The sequence below is a fragment of the Babylonia areolata genome, chromosome 1 (assembly GCF_041734735.1).
Source record: "Babylonia areolata isolate BAREFJ2019XMU chromosome 1, ASM4173473v1, whole genome shotgun sequence".
Taxonomy (NCBI): domain Eukaryota; kingdom Metazoa; phylum Mollusca; class Gastropoda; order Neogastropoda; family Buccinidae; genus Babylonia; species Babylonia areolata.
In genome coordinates, this window is record NC_134876.1 from 82,903,674 (window position 1) to 82,923,662 (window position 19,989).

The 19,989-nt window shown below is 43.2% G+C and overlaps 1 protein-coding gene across 1 annotated transcript in view; it reads right to left on the reverse strand.

Annotated features, from left to right (window-relative positions):
• The window catches only part of LOC143288400 (AP-5 complex subunit zeta-1-like), a 30,524-nt gene extending 10,551 nt beyond the window's left edge, over positions 1 to 19,973 (reverse strand). The window contains exons 1-13 of the mRNA XM_076596829.1: positions 19,871 to 19,973; positions 18,715 to 18,852; positions 17,898 to 18,099; positions 16,536 to 16,582; positions 14,192 to 14,280; positions 13,678 to 13,845; positions 12,452 to 12,991; positions 11,429 to 11,466; positions 10,970 to 11,132; positions 9,448 to 9,626; positions 8,582 to 8,665; positions 6,853 to 7,058; positions 3,802 to 3,888 (exon numbers count right to left, since the gene is read on the reverse strand). Of these exons, the coding sequence (XP_076452944.1) occupies positions 3,802 to 3,888; positions 6,853 to 7,058; positions 8,582 to 8,665; positions 9,448 to 9,626; positions 10,970 to 11,132; positions 11,429 to 11,466; positions 12,452 to 12,991; positions 13,678 to 13,845; positions 14,192 to 14,280; positions 16,536 to 16,582; positions 17,898 to 18,099; positions 18,715 to 18,852; positions 19,871 to 19,911 (1,982 nt within the window). The 5' untranslated portion in view covers positions 19,912 to 19,973. The remainder of the gene's footprint in view (positions 1 to 3,801; positions 3,889 to 6,852; positions 7,059 to 8,581; positions 8,666 to 9,447; positions 9,627 to 10,969; positions 11,133 to 11,428; positions 11,467 to 12,451; positions 12,992 to 13,677; positions 13,846 to 14,191; positions 14,281 to 16,535; positions 16,583 to 17,897; positions 18,100 to 18,714; positions 18,853 to 19,870) is intronic.
• Positions 19,974 to 19,989: the final 16 nt, after the last annotated feature.

The window sequence follows — 19,989 nt, forward strand, 5'->3', positions numbered from 1 at the left end:
CAGACCAGCACACAATAACAGACCAGCACACAGTAACAGGCCAGTGCACAATAACAGACCAGCACACAGTAACAGACCAGCACACAATAACAGACCAGCACACAGTAACAGACCAGCACACAGTAACAGACCAGCACACAATAACAGACCAGCACACAGTAACAGGCCAGCACACAGTAACAGGCCAGTGCACAATTACAGGCCAGTGCACAGTAACAGGCCAGCACACAGTAACAGGCCAGCACACAGTAACAGACCAGCACACAATAACAGACCAGCACACAGTAACAGGCCAGGACACAGTAACAGGCCAGTGCACAATAACAGGCCAGTGCACAGTAACAGGCCAGCACACAGTAACAGACCAGCACACAGTAACAGGCCAGTGCACAGTAACAGGCCAGTGCACAATAACAGGCCAGTGCACAGTAACAGGCCAGTGCACAATAACAGGCCAGTGCACAGTAACAGGCCAGGACACAATAACAGACCAGCACATAAAAACAGACCAGCACACAGTAACAGGCCAGTGCACAATAGTAGACCAGCAACAGAATATCAGACTTGCACACTGCCAGAGACCAGCAGACAATACAGTGCACACAATAATGGAGCACACAAAAAGAGACCAGCACACAGTAACAGACCAGAACACAATAACAAACCAGCACATAACATCAGTCTTGAACACAGTCGGAGACTAGCACACAATAACAGGGCACACAATAACAGACCAGTAGGCAGAACACAATAAAAGACAAACAAACAACAGGCCAACACAAAATAACAGACCGGCATAATATAACAGACTAGCACACTATAAGAGACAAGCATACAATAACAGACCACTACACAATAACAGACTGGCACACAATAACAGACCACAAAATAAAAGAACACACAATAGCAGACAAGCAAACAATAACAGACCACTTCACAGAGCACATAATGACAGACCAGCACACAGTAAAAGAGCAAGCAATAACAGACCAGCACACAGTAAAAGAGCAAGCAATAACAGACCAGCACACAGTAAAAGAGCAAGCAATAACAGACCAGCACACAGTAAAAGAGCAAGCAATAACAGACCAGCACACAGTAAAAGAGCAAACAATAACAGACCAGTACACAACTAAAAAACAAAACAAAACACCAGCACACAACAATAATAATAATAAAAAAACAACAACAGCACACAATCATAATATCTTCTTTCTTTTTTTTAAAGCACAAAATAATACAGCGGCATGCAATAACAGGCCAGTACACATTAACACGCAAATGCATAATACACAGACAAGCACTTATTAGCAAACCAGCACACAATAACAAGCAAGCACACCCTATGAGACCAGTACACAATAACAGAAAGAAAGAAAAAAAAAGATGCACCAACAACATTGCATAATGGACAGGAAAAACCTTTTGCAGAGACCCAGGCTTTGACACACAACCGAAAAACCTGGAGGAATCTGGAGCACTGTTTTTCTGAGTGGCGCCCTTATGACTCTTCACACAGTTGAGGAAGAAGAAGATATAATAAGAGAGCTGACAGTAACACATCAGCACACAAAGAAACAGGCCAGTCCTAAAGAATAAAATAAAATAAACAAAAATAAAAGATTTTTTAAACAACACCATAGTGCCACGCACAGAAACAAAGCAAACCTTCATGCTATAATGTGGAAAGAGTTGGAAAAGCAAGCAGTGTGTGTCAGCACAATGTGTCAGCAAGCAATGTGTGTCCGCACAATGTGTCAGCAAGCAGTGTGTGTCAGCACAATGTGTCAGCAAGCAGTGTGTGTCAGCACAATGTGTCAGCAAGCAGTGAATGTCAGCAAGCAGTGTGTGTCAGCACAATGCGTCAGCAAGCAATGTGTGTCAGCACAGTGTGTCAGCAAGCAGTGTGTGTCAGCACAATGTGTCAGCAAGCAGGTGTGTGTCAGCACAATGTGTCAGCAAGCGGTGTGTGTCAGCAGTTTGTGTCAGCAAGCAGTGTGTGTCAGTAAGCGGTGTGTCAGCGGGGAATGGGTAAGCACTGAGTGAATCAGCAAGCAGTGTGTATCAGCAAGCAGTGTGTGTCAGCAGAGTGTGCAAGCAGTATGTGTCAGCAAGCAGTGTGTGTCAGCAAGCAATGTCAGCAGTGTGTGTCAGCAAGCGGTGTGTGTCAGCAGTTTGTGTCAGCAAGCAGTGTGTGTCAGTAAGCGGTGTGTGTCTGCAGTTTGTGTCAGCAAGCAGTGTGTGTCAGTAAGCGGTGTGTGTCAGCAGTTTGTGTCAGCAAGCAGTGTGTGTCAGCAAGCGGTGTGTGTCTGCAGAGTATGTCAGCAAGCAATATGTGTCAGCAAGGATTGTGTCAGCAAGCTGCGTGTGTCAGCAAGCGGTGTGTGTCAGCAGTGTGTGTCAGCTAGCAGTATGTGTCATCAAGCAGTGTGTCAGCAAGGATTGTGTCAGCAAGCTGTGTGTGTCAGCAAGCAGTGTGTGTCAGCAGAGTGTGTCAGCAAGCAGTATGTGTCAGCAAGGACTGTGTCAGCAAGCAGTATGTGTGTGTCAGCAGTGTGTGTCAGCAAGCAGTGTGTCAGCAAGCAGTATGTGTCAGCAAGGATTGTGTCAGCAAGCAGTATGTGTCAGCAGGAGTGTATCAGCAAACAGTGTGTCTGCAAGCAGTGTGTGTCAGCAGTGTGTGTCAGCAAGCAGTATGTGTCAGCAAGAGTGTGTCAGCAAACAGTGTGTGTCAGCAAGCAGTGTGTCAGCAAGGATTGTGTCAGCAAGAGTGTGTCTGCAAGCAGTGTGTGTCAGCAGTGTGTGTCAGCAAGCAGTATGTGTCAGCAAGGATTGTGTCAGCAAGCAGTATGTGTCAGCAAGGATTGTGTCAGCAAGCAGTATGTGTCTGCAGGAGTGTGTCAGCAAACAGTGTGTGTCTGCAAGCAGTGTGTGTCAGCAAGCAGTATGTGTCAGCAAGAGTGTGTCAGCAAACAGTGTGTGTGTGAGCAAGCAGTGTGTGTCAGCAGTGTGTGTCTGCAAGCAGTATGTGTCAGCAAGCAGTATGTGTCAGCAAGGATTGTGTCAGCAAGCAGTATGTGTCAGCAGGAGTGTGTCAGCAAACAGTGTGTGTCAGCAAGCAGTGTGTGTCAGCAGTGTGTCAGCAAGCAGTATGTGTCAGCAAGGATTGTGTCAGCAAGCAGTATGTGTCAGCAGGAGTGTGTCAGCAAACAATGTGTGTGTGAGCAAGCAGTGTGTGTCAGCAGTGTGTGTCAGCAAGCAGTATGTGTCAGCAAGCACTATGTGTCAGCAAGCAGTATGTGTCAGCAGGAGTGTGTCAGCAAACAATGTGTGTGTGAGCAAGCAGTGTGTGTCAGCAGTATGTGTCAGCAAGCACTATGTGTCAGCAAGCAGTATGTGTCAGCAGGAGTGTGTCAGCAAACAGTATGTGTCAGCAAGCAGTGTGTGTCAGCAAGCGGTGTGTGTCAGCAGAGTATGTCAGCAAGAAATATGTGTCAGCAAGGATTGTGTCAGCAAGCTGCGTGTGTCAGCAAGCGGTGTGTGTCAGCTAGCAGTATGTGTCAGCAAGCAGTGTGTCAGCAAGGATTGTGTCAGCAAGCTGTGTGTGTCAGCAAGCAGTATGTGTCAGCAGAGTGTGTCAGCAAGCAGTATGTGTCAGCAAGGACTGTGTCAGCAAGCAGTATGTGTGTGTCAGCAGTGTGTCAGCAAGCAGTATGTGTCAGCAAGGATTGTGTCAGCAAGCAGTATGTGTCAGCAGGAGTGTGTCAGCAAGCAGTGTGCACTATGGGAGTGCTGACCCACCTGAGCATGAGTGGCACCACCTGAGCACAGCAGGTAACCCTGGCCTTGGTCTTCACCTCCTCCAGGACCTTGTGCAGACTGGACAGCCTGCCAATCACAGCTCTTTACACAACATGTCAGTGTCATACCAGCCATTCACAGCACTTTACACAACATGTCAGTGTCATACCAGCCAATCACAGCACTTTACACAACATGTCAGTGTCATACCAGCCAATCACAGCACTTTACACAACATGTCAGTGTCATACCAGCCAATCACAGCACTTTACACAACATGTCAGTGTCATACCAGCCAATCACAGCTCTTTACACAACATGTCAGTGTCATACCAGCCATTCACGGCACTTTACACAACACATAAATGTTTTATCAGCCATTCACAGCACTTTACACAGTATGCCAATGTCTTACCAGCCAGTCACGGCACTTTACACATGTCAATGTCTTACCAGCCAATCAATGTTTCTTACTTACCAAGTCAGGAATGTTGGAATTTGAAGTAAAATCATATAAAGAAAACCAAAATAGAATAAAAAGTTCTTTGTGACCAACATATCATGCATTACATACTTCCTGAAGGACAAAATATTGTGGTAAACGAAGTTGTCTAAAAAGAGAGAGTAATCTTTACAGACCACACAACAACATGCACTTGCCAATGACCAACCCAAACCAAAACCAAATACTGTTGCCATAACAATGACTGATTCAATACAAATACACATACTATTTAGTAACTGAATCAATACAAAAACATACTGTTCAATGACTGATTCAGTACAAAGTCCTTTAGTCAAAGTTTCTCTTAATGACCACCCCCACCCAGTGGAACTCTGCCATACAGATTAAGACATTCCCAGTCCATTTCCAGATTCAGAACCAACCTGAAGACTCATCTGTTCAAAACTGTCTTTAATCTATTGTTATGTATTTGTGTATACATGCATGCACGTTTGCATGTATGCACACAACTTTGCTACGTATACTGTCGTTAGTATGTTCTTTTGGTGCAATGACTTGTAGTAGTTTGTAATGTTTCTAATTTATTTTAACTTGCAATTTTGTGATGGATTGTGTAACATATTGTAATACTGGAACCACTGCGATGTAAAGTGCTCAGAGCAAAATCTATTTAACTAGGCGCTATATGTGTACATTTATCATTATTATTATTATCAAATGCATATACTGTTGTCATGACAATGAGTGATTCAATACAAAACACCAGACAGACCAGAAAAACAAACACAGTGTGACCAAACCACGTGACGCCAATGACTGATTCAATATAAAACACCAGACAGACCATAAAACAGTGTGACCAAACCATGTGATGTCCAATGAGTGATTCAATATAAAACACCAGACAGACCATAAAACAGTGTGACCAAACCATGTGACGTCCAATGACTGATTCAATATAAAACACCAGACAGACCATAAAACAGACAGTGTGACCAAACCATGTGACGTCCAATGATTGATTCAATATAAAACACCAGACAGATCATAAAACAGTGTGACCAAACCACATGACATCCAATGACTGATTCAATATAAAACACCAGACAGACCATAAAACAGTGTGACCAAACCACGTGACGCCAATGACTGATTCAATATAAAACACCAGACAGACCATAAAACAGTGTGACCAAACCATGTGACGTCCAATGACTGATTCAATATAAAACACCAGACAGACCATAAAACAGTGTGACCAAACCATGTGACGTCCAATGACTGATTCAATATAAAACATCAGACAGACCATAAAACTATTGCTAAGAAGCGGGCCAGACTAAGAGGGGCGTCTTTTCACTGTTAGCCGCGCGAAATTTGGCCAAACAGAGCAAACCATAGGCCTAGTTTGCATCAGTTTGACATGGTACAGTATATGACACCAAACCATGTGACGTCCAATGACTGATTCAATATAAAACACCAGACAGACCATAAAACAGTGTGACCAAACCATGTGACGTCCAATGACTGATTCAATATAAAACACCAGACAGACCATAAAACAGTGTGACCAAACCATGTGACGTCCAATGACTGATTCAATATAAAACATCAGACAGACCATAAAACTATTGCTAAGAAGCGGGCCAGACTAAGAGGGGCGTCTTTTCACTGTTAGCCGCGCGAAATTTGGCCAAACAGAGCAAACCATAGGCCTAGTTTGCATCAGTTTGACATGGTACAGTATATGACACCAAACCATGTGACGTCCAATGACTGATTCAATATAAAACACCAGACAGACCATAAAACAGTGTGACCAAACCATATGACGTCCAATGACTGATTCAATATAAAACACCAGACAGACCATAAAACAGTGTGACCAAACCATGTGACGTCCAATGAGTGATTCAATATAAAACACCAGACAGACCATAAAACAGACAGTGTGGCCAAACCATGTGACATCCAATGACTGATTCAATATAAAACACCAGACTGACCATAAAACCGACAGTGTGACCAAACCATGTGACGTCCAATGACTGATTCAATATAAAACACCAGACAGACCATAAAACAGACAGTGTGACCAAACCATGTGACGTCCAATGATTGATTCAATATAAAACACCAGGCAGACCAGAAAACAGCGTGACCAAACCATGTGACGTCCAATGACTGATTCAATATAAAACACCAGACAGACCATAAAACAGTGTGACCAAACCATGTGACGTCCAATGACTGATTCAATATAAAACACCAGACAGACCATAAAACAGTGTGACCAAACCATGTGACGTCCAATGACTGATTCAATATAAAACACCAGACAGACCATAAAACAGACAGTGTGACCAAACCATGTGACGTCCAATGACTGATTCAATATAAAACACCAGACAGACCATAAAACAGTGTGACCAAACCATGTGATGTCCAATGACTGATTCAATATAAAACACCAGACAGACCATAAAACAGTGTGACCAAACCATGTGACGTCCAATGACTGATTCAATATAAAACACCAGACAGACCATAAAACAGTGTGACCAAACCATGTGATGTCCAACCTGTTGATGGTGTCCCCCTGCCCAGCATGCGTCCTGCAGACGAAGTTGAACAAAGGCTTGAACCTCGGGGTGTGGAAGGCATCCACACAATTGGCCGGTTCCATTCCGGTTCCCTGGTTCACACTGAACGGCTCCACTTTCTTTGCTCTCTCCATCACTTCCAGAGCTGCTGTCATGCACGGCAAGTCCAGGAGTGTGTGCAAAACCTGTGCACAAAGGATACGTTGTTGCTTGTCAAAACACAGCACGTCTGGCAGTGTATGCAAAATGTATGGAAAGGGCATGTTGTTTGTCGAACACAGCATGTCTGGCAGTGTATGCAAAATGTATGGAAAGGGCATGTTGTTTGTCGAACACAGCACGTCTGGCAGTGTATGCAAAATGTATGCAAAGGGCATGTTGTTTGTCGAACACAGCACGTCTGGCAGTGAGTGCAAAATGTATGCAAAGGGCATGTTGTTTGTCGAACACAGCATGTCTGGCAGTGAGTGCAAAATGTATGCAAAGGGCATGTTGTTTGTCGAACACAGCATGTCTGGCAGTGAGTGCAAAATGTATGCAAAGGGCATGTTGTTTGTCGAACACAGCACGTCTGGCAGTGAGTGCAAAACCAGTGTGTAAAGAGCATACTGTTTGTCAAACGCAGCACATCAGGCAGTGTGTGAAAGACCTGTTATATATTGTGTTGTGGGTCAAACACAGAAAGTCTGGTAGTGTGTAAAAAAAATAAAAAAACTCCTTTTTTCAAAGACAACAAGTCTGAAAGTGTGAAAAAAAGAAAAAAAAATCTAAACTACAGAGTTGTATGCTTTAAAAGAATACAACAGGGGACCTCAATTACCTTTTAGGATAAAGGTTAGAAAACAAACATAAGACAATGCTGTCTTCAACAAACTAAAAACACACAAAAAAAGGGACCAACATGCACCTGTTTTTCATGATGCCTTACCGTTTTTGAAATACGTATGGAAGACACTGAAGTCATAACGCTCAATGTGCATCATCATGTGCCCTGTATTCTCCTCAGTTTGTTATCACTGCTGAGTACAGTATCATTTTGTGTTCTTGTATGTGAATAATAAAAACTGTTTTGAAAGAAGTTCAGTGGAAATCTTTTGAACATGATGTTTTGATAACATTGTAACATTCGACTTTCTTGTATTCATATATTTCACAGAAAAGCTCTCCTTCCATTCAGCTGTGACTGCAGTGAATACAAGAGGTTTATATTGAGTAACAAAACCATAAGGAAAACCAGTGAACAGAAATCAACATGTTTGTCAGCAACACCGGACAGGACACCAATACAATGGTGCAGAAGGGAAGACAAAGACAGGTGCAACAGCCGAGTGGTTAAAGCGTTGGACTCTCAATCTGAGGGTCCCTGGTTTGAATCTCAGTAACGTCGCCTGGTGGGTAAAGGGTGGGAATTTTTCAGACCTCCCAGGTCAACATATGTGCAGACCTGCTTGTGCATGAACCCCCTTCATGTGTATATGCAAGCAGAAGATTAAATATGCACGTTAAAGATCCTGTAATCCATGTCAGCGTTCTCTGGGTTAAGGAAACAAGAACATACCCAGTATGCACACCCCTGAAAATGGAGTATGGCTGCCTACAAGGTGGAGTAAAAATGGTCATATACGTAAAAACCCACTCATGTACATACTAGTGAACATGGGAGTTGAAGTCCATGAATGAAGAAGAAGGAAGACGAGAAAGAACCTACCTCCAGTGCTGTGGTTGGCGACATCATGGCCGGCAGGATATCCAGGAACTCAGTCAGGAACGTGCGAGGATGCCACGCAAGAATCTGAAACATCCAACCACGATAACAGTGAGAGAACTGAACACGAGACATCAGACATGACAACCGTGATCAGAGACATTCAGTGCTAAGTGTTTGGAGTGACTGACTGTCATCAGGACACAGTGAAAAGGTGGTGGAAGGGGTTAGGGAGAAGGTATGTATTATCAGTCTGATCAAATTAAAAAAAACCAAAAAAACAGGACATAATGGGATGTCAGTCACAATAACTGTGAATTCTTGGGCCTCTTGTTTTTGTTTTTAACCCAGCCTCTACTTTTGACAACAGATACCACACCCTTCTCTTAACAAAAGGTTTCATGGCCTGATGCCACAATCCACATCTTTTTGACAGATAGGTAATTGTAAGTAGTGGCAGCATCTTTCCATTCAGAGTGATATCAGATAAAAAAAAATAATTTAAAAAAAACTGGAGGAGAAGGGTAATGGGAAGGCAGGAGGGGTTGGAGCAAGAGGAAGGAAGAAGGGAGGGGGAAAGATGAGTCTATGTGTGTCTGTGTAAGTGCATGCATGCTTGTGTGTGTGTAGGGTGTGGGGTGTGTGTGTGTGCATGCATGCACATGTGTTTATGTGTGTGTGTGTGTGCATGTGTTGTGTGTGCATTTGTGAATGTGCAAGTGTGTGTGCATGTGTGTGTATGAATGTGCATACGTGTGTGTGTGTGTGTGTATGTGTGCATGTATTTGAATATGCTTCAATATGTGAGTGTGTGTATGCATGTCTGTGTGTGTGACTCTGTGTGTGTCTGTGTGTTAGTGAACTGTCACCTTCAAGATGTTGGGGAAGAAGTAGGCAAGGATGTTGGTGTTGTAGCACAGTGTGTCGATGTTGGAGCAGAGGAAAACAACGACATCAAAGGCAAATCCCGGATCCTGGAACTGCTGACTCAGCAGGTGACCAAATACGTGGGTGTACACCTCCTGGGGGTCATGGACTACTGCTGCACCTGTCCACCACACAACACACAGTATGCACACAACCCCTGTCCACCACACAACACACAGTATACACACAACACCTGTCCACCACACAACACACAGTATGCACACAACACCTGTCCACCACACAACACCTGTCCACCACACAACACACAGTATGCACACAACACCTGTCCATGACACCACACACAGTCAGTGTATACAGAACACACGAACCAGCAAGACTCAACAATGTAAAACGCATGGATAGAATGAGTTAACACCACAAGAATGAGTTAACACCACAAGACACGCAGACAAGCAGGGTTAAAACCACAAAACCTGCAGACAGAGTTCATTCCACAAAACAAAGACAAAGAGATACAGATTTTCTTTTGCCAATATTAAACAAACGACAACATGAAATTGAACCACAAAATCCTACACGCAGTGACGCAGCAGTAACATGGAAATGTGAAGCTGATATCACAAAACACATGGAGAGACAGGAGTTAATACAACCAAAACATGTGGAAAGACAAGAGTTAACACCACCAGAACATATGGAAAGACAAAAGTTAACACTGACCAAAACACACGGAAAAGACAAGAGTTAACACCACCAAAACACATGGGAAGACATCAGTTAACAACAAACCGAAACACATGGAATGACAGTACTAACACCACCAGACAGAGACACAGACAACATCAAGACCACCCCGACAGAGGGGCTAGAGCAGTCAACACCACCACGACAACAATAACAACAATAACCTCCCCCAGCAACACCCTCCCCAACCTCCCTGCCACCAGGACCCCATCCCCCACTCCCTCCCCAACCTCCCTGCCACCAGGACCCCATCCCCCACTCCCTCCCCAACCTCCCTGCCACCAGGACCCCATCCCCCACTCCCTCCCCAACCTCCCTGCCACCAGGACCCCATCCCTACTCCCTCCACTACCAGGACCCCATCCCCCACTCCTTCCCCAACCTCCCTGCCACCAGGACCCCGTCCCCCACTCCCTCCCCAACCTCCCTGCCACCAGGACCCCACCCCCACTCCCTCCCCAACCTCCCTGCCACCAGGACCCCATCCCCCACTCCTTCCCCAACCTCCCTGCCACCAGGACCCCGTCCCCCACTCCCTCCCCAACCTCCCCGCCACCAGGACCCCACCCCCACTCCCTCCCCAACATCCCTGCTACCAGGACCCCACCCCCACTCCCTCCCCAACCTCCCCGCCACCAGGACCCCATCCCCCACTCCCTCCCCAACCTCCCTGCCACCAGGACCCCGTGCCCCACTCCCTCCCTGCCACCAGGACCCCATCCCCCACTCCCTCCCCAACCTCAGCTGGCAGTCACTGACTGTGGTTGAGGAAGAAGCGCAGGATACACAGCAAGGTAGGGCAGTGGCTGGCGTCCTGTGGCAGACGCGTGTACAGCCGACGCATCTCCTGGTGCACGCGCGCCACCTGGCCTCTGTCCAGCTTACACACCAAGTCCAGCACCTCCACCACCTCCCTCAGGCACTGTTCGAACACATACCATTTGTTAGAAAACATGATTTGTACATGTTAAGTAAAAAACAGCTATACACATTGAATAGACACTATACACATTGAATGGACAGAGTACTTGTAGACACTGAATGGAGACACAATATTTGCCACTAGCACTGAGTAGGTTGACTTTTTCTGGAGTATATTTCCTAAAGACTGTCCTACCAGCAAATAATGAAACTACCACTTCACACTGACAACTTTGAACATCATTATTTATTGTCTTTTTTTGTCTTTTTTTTTTTTTTTACAAACTAAGCACTCACCGCAACTTGTAGCTCTGCATCGGATGTCACCTTGGCCTCTGAAATAAAACAGACAAATTTATAAGCACTTTGCAGCCTTGTAAATGCACATCTTGCATGGATGCTGCTGTCATAATAACAGAATGGTACATCATTTCACAAAGCAAATTAAATGCAAAAGTATTGAAAACTCAACAGCAAATCTTCAGATCTTGGCATTAATTTGTTTTGTTGTTGTTTTGTTTTGTTAGGAGGACATTTATTATTGTTGTTGTTATTGTTGCTTTCTTCAGTTTCTATCCTTAACTACCAATCATTCAGAGACATGCTAGTTTGTGTTCAGATGGCCAACAGACTGCATGTGTGTTCTGGCCAGCATTCAGTAAACAAGGTGAAGTGTTTGTTTTCATGACACTATACATGGTGTCAGGGATTTCAGAAGATCCTATCACAATGGCTGGGACAGTCATTGTCAGAAAATATGACGCTTTGTCCATGGGAGGTAGAAACTCAAGCATCACTTGGGACGAGTGTAAGATGAAGTTCAACATCTTTCTGCAAGTCACTTAGGCCAGCATGAAGCCAGTGCAACTTTAATGTAGGACTGCTGTTCAACCACACTGGAGAAGAGGGACTGGAAATTCATTCCAACTTTGTTTTCCTTGGCAGACAGCAGCTCTGAGAATGAAGAAAAAGACAACTACATGGCAATCATATGAAAGTATGGCAGACCCACAACTTATGCTGTATGAATAATTCTCGCATCACCTGAAGTGTGACTGTTGACAAACTTTTGACTCTTGGCTTCACACAGTAAAAGAAAAGGCTGCATCTAGCAATTTCAACAACACAATGCTTCTATCTGACTGCACAGCAAATCGAAAACGTTCTCACACACAAAGCATCAACATGTCCACTTTTTCTCATTCAGAAACACAAACACACAAAGCACCAAACACAACTCTTCTCATTCAGAAACACAAACAACTTCAATATGCAGTCTACATGACAGACAGAGGGGTGGAGCACCCAGTGAACACTGACTTCTCTCACACTGGTCCATGACCCTGAAGCAGTAGTCCACGGAGCGTGACACTAAGGACTGCAGTTCACGGGACACCACACTCCCCTTCTTTGACACCCTCTTACTCCTGGGGCTACCTTCCACCCCTTCTGGAGTGGACCTACCCTCCACGCTGCCATCCCCATCCCCAGCAGCAGACTGACTCTCAAGGCTCCCTACAGCTGGGGATTTTCTTCTGGGACTCCCCTTAGGACTGCTCTCCACACTCAGGGCTGGGGACTTTCTCTTTGAGAGGCTGTCTGTCCTGCTGACTGGGGATTCCCCTTTGGGGCTGCCCTCTCTTCCTGGCAGTGGGGATCTCCTCGGGCTTTGCTCCACTCTCAGGGGTTTCCGTTTGTTGTGTCTGTCAATAGTCACTGCAGGGGATTTTCCACTGACGCTGTCGTCTTCAGCAGACAGGGAAGTGGAGGGGAGCTGTGCATATGAACAGTGGTAGAGCCATTTGTACAGCACGGAGAAACTGTAGATGTTGAGGTACTGGTCGTCTGTGTAATACTGCCCTGAAACACCATGTCACACGGAGACAGTCACTGGACAGCAAGGACTGATGACAGATGCTGAAGAGCATATTCATTTTACCAAAAAATACTCATAAATATCATCTCATTTCATTCCTCTTTCGTTTTTGTTTTCAATGTTTCACCTGTGTGATTATATTCATCCAAAAAAAAAAAATCAAAAGGATTTTCTCTTTGAAAATATTCACATCTTTGTAAAATCTTTTAACAGTTTCCAATGCTTTTATTTTCAGAAATTATTCTTACCATCTCTTACTCAAATACAACTAAATAATTATGATCATTTCTTTAACTCCCTTGTATCAACTCTTTCACCACCACAGGTGACTTTTGTTGACTAGACAGTGCACAGCCATAGGCAACTTTTTACAACATCGAGGAGTCAAGTCGACAAGACTGTTTTTCACATTGTAACAAAGCTTGACAGCTGCAACCAGGTTCCCGCCAATAGAACATGACTAATCTTTCCCCCAGACCAAGTTTGAAGTGGACAAGTCCATTGTGTTGTTTTGACATGAACAGAAGCCTGTGACTGAGAGCATCATTTCTAAAATATTTGGCGCTGGGGAGTGATTTTCACACAGAAACTTGGCCGTGAAAGAGTTAAACATACTGACCAAGGGAGACATGCAGACAGACCCCCCTGATGCAGACAGACCTCCACATACCAATGTTGAGGATGGTGAAGAAGTTCCTGCAGGGTGTTCCATCAATCTCTGTGACCTGGGCGTCCTGGTCTTTACGGAAAGGGTTGATGGAGGAAGGGTTGTGGGCCTGGTACACACTGGCCTTCATCAGCCATGTGCACAGCTCTTCCGAGGTCTCTCCTACATGCTCTGCAACATCACGCAGTCACTGTTCAACATAGGTTGACATGATAGGTTGACACTGTAACATGAAGGGTTGACAATGTGACATGATGGGTTGACACTATGAAATAGTGGCTGACACTGACATAAAGGACTGACTCAGTAACGTGTAGGATTGGCACAGTAACATAACTGTTTGGCATGTTAACAAATGGTTGACACAGAAACACAAAGGGTTGACAAAGTAACATGAAGGGCTCACTTCCTAACATAAAAGGTAAAAACAGTGAGGGATTCTACCCAAGGGATTAAACCACATTGTAACTTCATACTAAATTCTGTGTGCTGCTGCAACGAGTTGAGAGTGGCTTACCCTGCTGCAGAATACCATGTAGAGAGGACAGGCCCACCAGAAAGGACAAAGCTCGGCGCTGACTCTCAAAGTCTTTGGTACACAGCCATCTGAAACGACACACCAGCATATGATGTATACAATCTGAAACAACACACCAGCATGTGATGCAGACCATCTGAAACACCACACCAGCATGTGATGTACACAATCTGAAACAACACACCAGCATGTCATGCACACCATCTGAAACAACACACCAGTATATGATGCATACCATCTGAAACAACACACCAGCATGTCATGCACACCATCTGAAACAACACACCAGTATATGATGCACACCATCTGAAACCACACACCAGCATGTGATGCACACCATTTGAAACAACACATCAGCATGTTATGCACACCATCTGAAACAACACACCAACATGTTATGCACACCATCTTTTTTCTTTCTTTCTTTCTTTTTTTTGTGGCCTCAGTTGCATGCAGGTCATGGAGCACCAGAATGTGTTTGTCTTTTTTTTCCTTTTTATTTTTATTTTTTGGTGCTTTCACACACCTTCTTCACTGGCCAAAAAAAAACAAAAACTTTTTTTTTTGTCTGTTTTTTGTTTGTTTTGTTTTTTAATATAAAATGTCAGTTTTCGATTAACACATTGTCTCTAAATGTATTCAAAGTAGTATTCTTCCAAATATAGTAAGTTCTTTGTCTGAATAATTGGTTTTCATTGACAATTTCAGTCAATATTTTAACATTATACATGAGTTTGGAGTTTTCTGACATTTAGGTTGCTCTGATGTGAGTGTATGGATTCTGTGTGTGAGATAATCAAAGAAATCATCTTAGATGTTATAATACATATACGTCAAAAGACATACAATAGGATCAACATGAATTAATGAAAAAAAAAAAAAAAAGTTGACGCCCGGACAGGAGGCAGGTAACGCCCCCGCCCCTCCCCCCCCCCCCCCACGCCACCTCACCCCCTGAAACGATACACAGTGATTTTTTCTTCTGCCGGACGCACTGGTCAAGGATGATCGCAACATCGGCCCCAGGACAACTAGTCGTATACCACATGAAAGGGTATAACATACTTGACATTATACAATGCGCATTGTCGACATTATGTATCATACTCATTCGGCCAGTCCGTGAGATAAACAAAAGTATTTAGCAATAATGATACAAATAAAAGATACAAAGGTGAATATGTGAAAGGTGTTTGTGTTCAGTGTGTGTGTGTGTGTGTGTGACTGTGTGTGTGTGTGTGTGTGTGTGTGTGTGTGTGTGTGTGACATCTTTTTTTCTTTTTTTTTAACATTTACTAACATGGATTCAGTCAACTTCCGAGGCCTAGCTCTCTTTCTTTCTTTTTTCTTTCCCTTTTATAACTTTTTTTTTTCATGAATCCTTATTTTCAGTAGTGTCAGTAGCACTTAATTATTGTTATGAGACATTAACATTACAAAAAATATGTTCTGAATTCAATGAGAAAAAAGAAGAAAAAAATCAGATCAGATGAACAACACAGAAATGTTGCAGACTGGAGAGAATATGCACACCATCTGAAACAACACACCAACATATGATGCACACCATCTGAAACAACACAACATGTGATGCACACCATCTGAAACAACACATCAACATATGATGCACACCATCTGAAACAACACACCAGCATGCACACCATCTGAAACAACACACCAGCATGTTATGCACACCATCTGAAACAACACACCAACATGTGATGCACACCATCTGAAACCACACACCAACATGTGATGTACACCATCTGAAACAACACACCAACATGTTATGTACACCATCTGAAACAAGACACCAACATGTTATGTACACCATCTGAAACAAGACACCAATATGTGATGCACACCATCTGAAACAACACACCAACATGTGATGCACACTATCTGAAACAACACACCAGCATGTGTTGTACAACATTTGAGGCAGTCTTCAATACACACAGTTATACTCAACTTTTCTTCATTTTCAAGACTATAAGATGTTATTATATAGGCTTTGCATTTAATATAATTTCAAAAGACCGCTTTCAGACATTAAACAATAGATATTGTGTCAAACTATTTTACATGACAGATCACTGCTGCCTCAGATGACAGTTTTTCAAGAGACAGATTTTACCAACCACTATCATGTCATTATAATAGCAGACTTCACACTACTGACCAAAGCTTACTACATAATTTGAAGTTACAAAGCTGCATTATAAATCCATCTCTGTTGTGAACAGACATAAGGACCATTACACTATCAGACTGTACAGCCACACATTAGAAGGATAATGATACAACACTCAAAGCCACTGACCTGACAGCAGCTGGCAACACCGCCTGCAGACACTGCTGACTGCAGCCCTGCCCACAGTGATAACATAACAGCCTGAAGAACAGTCACTGTGTTATTACTGATCACACACTAACAAGTAAGAGTTTTACAGCCCACTGCAATGCAACTGTGTTATTACTCATTACCCACAGTGACACAACTGATTTATAACAGAGCAGAACTATAAAGCTTTATTCTGATTCTGGTCACCACATCACAGTGGGGCAATGAATACATTCTCTAACTCAGAAAAGGCCAATATAGTATGACTGAAAATCTGGAAAATGCATACATATTGAGACATCTATCGTGAAATAATGTGTCACACCAAATCTGTTACATGCAGTCTACAGCCAGTCAGTACTGTTACAAATGTGATTAAGATATGTGAGGTACTGTGTGCATATTTACTGAATCTGTTATATTCAAGCTGCAGCAAGTAAGGTACACATTATTGTGAATGTGATCATGATGTGTGTGAGGTAATTGGGTGCAAGAGCAGCTCTGATGGTAGAGCGCCAGACAGATGATCCTGAGGTCAGAGGTTCTAATCTATGCTGAGCCATTCACTTCAGGGTGATTTTCCCTCACGGTTAACTTTGGTTCTCACTTCATTACCTACAAATCTTTCGAATGATATCATAAACCAAGGTTCTGTGTGCAAATGCATGCATAACACCTTGCACACATGTTAAATTTCATCACTATCTTTCAGAAAAGAAGGCCAGTTTGGCTTGCCATACACCAATGGTATGAATGATACATTCACATAGCATGCATCATCTGTAAAGAAGGAATGTGGCAACCTTAATGGTGTGGTTACAAAATGGAACCATATGTTAAACAAAACAAAAACACAGAAAACAAAAGAAATCAATCAAAATAAAAACTGCACCAACTTAAAACCTCCTCCCCCCCTCCAAGTGCAGCAGATTCTTCAACCATCAAGTTGGCTGCCAGTCAACAAAATGGGGTAATATAAGACACATCAGTTTGTTACTCTAGTCAGTCAAACTTTAAAACTTTATTGTGAATGTGGCCATGATGTGTGTGAGATGCTGTGAGATACAGTGGATCTGTCAACTGCAAGCTGAAAACAGTCACTAACACTTTATTGTGAATGTGGTCATGATGTGTGTGAGATGTTGTGAGATACAGTGGATCTATCACCTGCAAGCTGTAGCCAGTCAGTAACACTTTATTGTGAATGTGGTCATGATGTGTGTGAGATGTTGTGAGATACAGTGGATCTATCACCTGCAAGCTGTAGCCAGTCAGTAACACTTTATTGTGAATGTGGTCATGATGTGTGTGAGATGCTGTGAGATACAGTGGATCTGTCACCTGCAAGCTGTAGCCAGTAGTCAGTAACGCTTTGTTATGTAACTGGTCAGGACTGGGCAGAAGATCCTCTGCTACTTGCTGTTCACTGCACATCAGTTCCTTAACAACCAGACCACACAGCCGGCACAACCTGCTCCCACTCCTTTCCCCTTCTGGCCGATTCAGTGTCTTCAGCATCTCTTTCAGCAAACTTTTGGGCACACTGCCATTTATAGACAAGAGCATGTGCACAGACACACATACCCACACACATATGCACACACACACACACACACACACACACACACAAAACACACACACATACCACCACCACCACATACAAGCAGGTTTCATGAAAGCTAATGATTACACATGTACCACACTTATCACTTTATTTCATGTTTACAGATACCAATATGCAGAACACTGTCATAAACATATAATTACACTACTAGAATTTGCAGCTCTCAAACAGTATCCATGTGCCCATCACAACCTTCTTTTCTGAGGTAACACTGGCATGCCAGATAATGCCCCAATCATCATATCAATTTCATTGATAGAATTACTGGAAAGAAAAGTCTTTATTTAACATAGCTTAAGTAGGGTCAGTTAAATATTAACCTGGAAATTTCATACTGTTTAACCTACATCAAAACTAAATTAGAGAGATATCCAGTGATTTTTTTCATGGTATCTTCATACCTAAAGTAATTCCAATAAAAGAAAAAAACAATAAACAATGTCAATCTTTATTGTTACCAGTAACAATAAACTATGTCCCTTATCATTGTTACCAATAACAATAAACTATGTCACTGATCAATGTTCTTCATACCATGGTTCTACACTGGATGTCTGCAGCAAGACAAACAACTGTCGCAGAAGAGCACAGCACTCTGCAGCTTTGTCTGGAAACCCCAGCAGTTCTGTGATCTTGTGGCACAACTTATCCACATCCTCCTGGCTGGCACTTCTGCCATCAACATAGCCACATGTTGTGAACACAGCATTTCTGCCATCAATATAACCACATATTGGGAATGAAACACCTCTGTGATCAATATGACACGTGTTTAAACTGGTATACACTGCATATAATGATATTTATTATCAAATATTCATGCATACATTAATAAATTCATGCAATTTTCTCTCTCTGTCCCCACCCCCATACCCCCATGCACATGGATGTATTGTTCATACTGTGATTACTTATCTGATTTTTTTTGTTTGTGGCCCACTTTTTTTTTTCTTTTTTTTATCAGCTAGAGGCCTCACAAATAAACCTTTGTCAGTGTCCCCTTCCCTACACCCCTTCCTCTCTCTCCTGCAACCTCCTCTTCACATTGTGTTACCACACAAAGTTTGACCAAAACAAGAGGAAGCCCAATAATCTGAAGTTGTTGCTGTTTTGTAATGGTTGGGATAAGGTTTGTAAAGTGGTATACATATACTGTCTGAAGAACAGAGGGACCCAAAAGATTTTGTAACTGTTAATCTGACGAGTAAGGTGGTGTCATGCCAATGATATTCTAGCAGAGAGTACAGGCAGAGAGTCAAAATCAGGCAAGAGTCTCAAGTTTAGAACTCAAGCTGGAACTTTAAACTGGAATCTGACATGCTGTTACACTTGATGCTTAACTGTTATAGTTACATGTCTTGCACAGTGTGGTGTGGATGGGGAAAAAACCCACCACACTCGCACATTTTCAGATCTCTAGATAAGTCTGGCCAACACACTCACACTGACTTTCCGGATGCCCAGCATGTCCAGAGAGTAAAGCGTTTCAGTACCTACGCTATATAAGTATCCATATAATATAATACTCAATGGTGCAGTGGAGGAAGATATCTGATCAGATCATGGGGTTTTGATATAATGAATCAAGCAACAACTCTGTACAACAGTCTCGCCTTACATACAAGATCAGTTCCTCATCGCTTGACAATATCTAATAATAAAAACATCAGTCACGGGTACAGCATTTTACCTAGCATTGAACAGGATGGCCTCAACAGCTGACAGAGCCATTTCGGCCTTTGCGCCTTTCTGACAACAGAGTAACGCCTCTTCCGGAAGTATGCAGAAAGAAAAAGTAGGACAACAGTC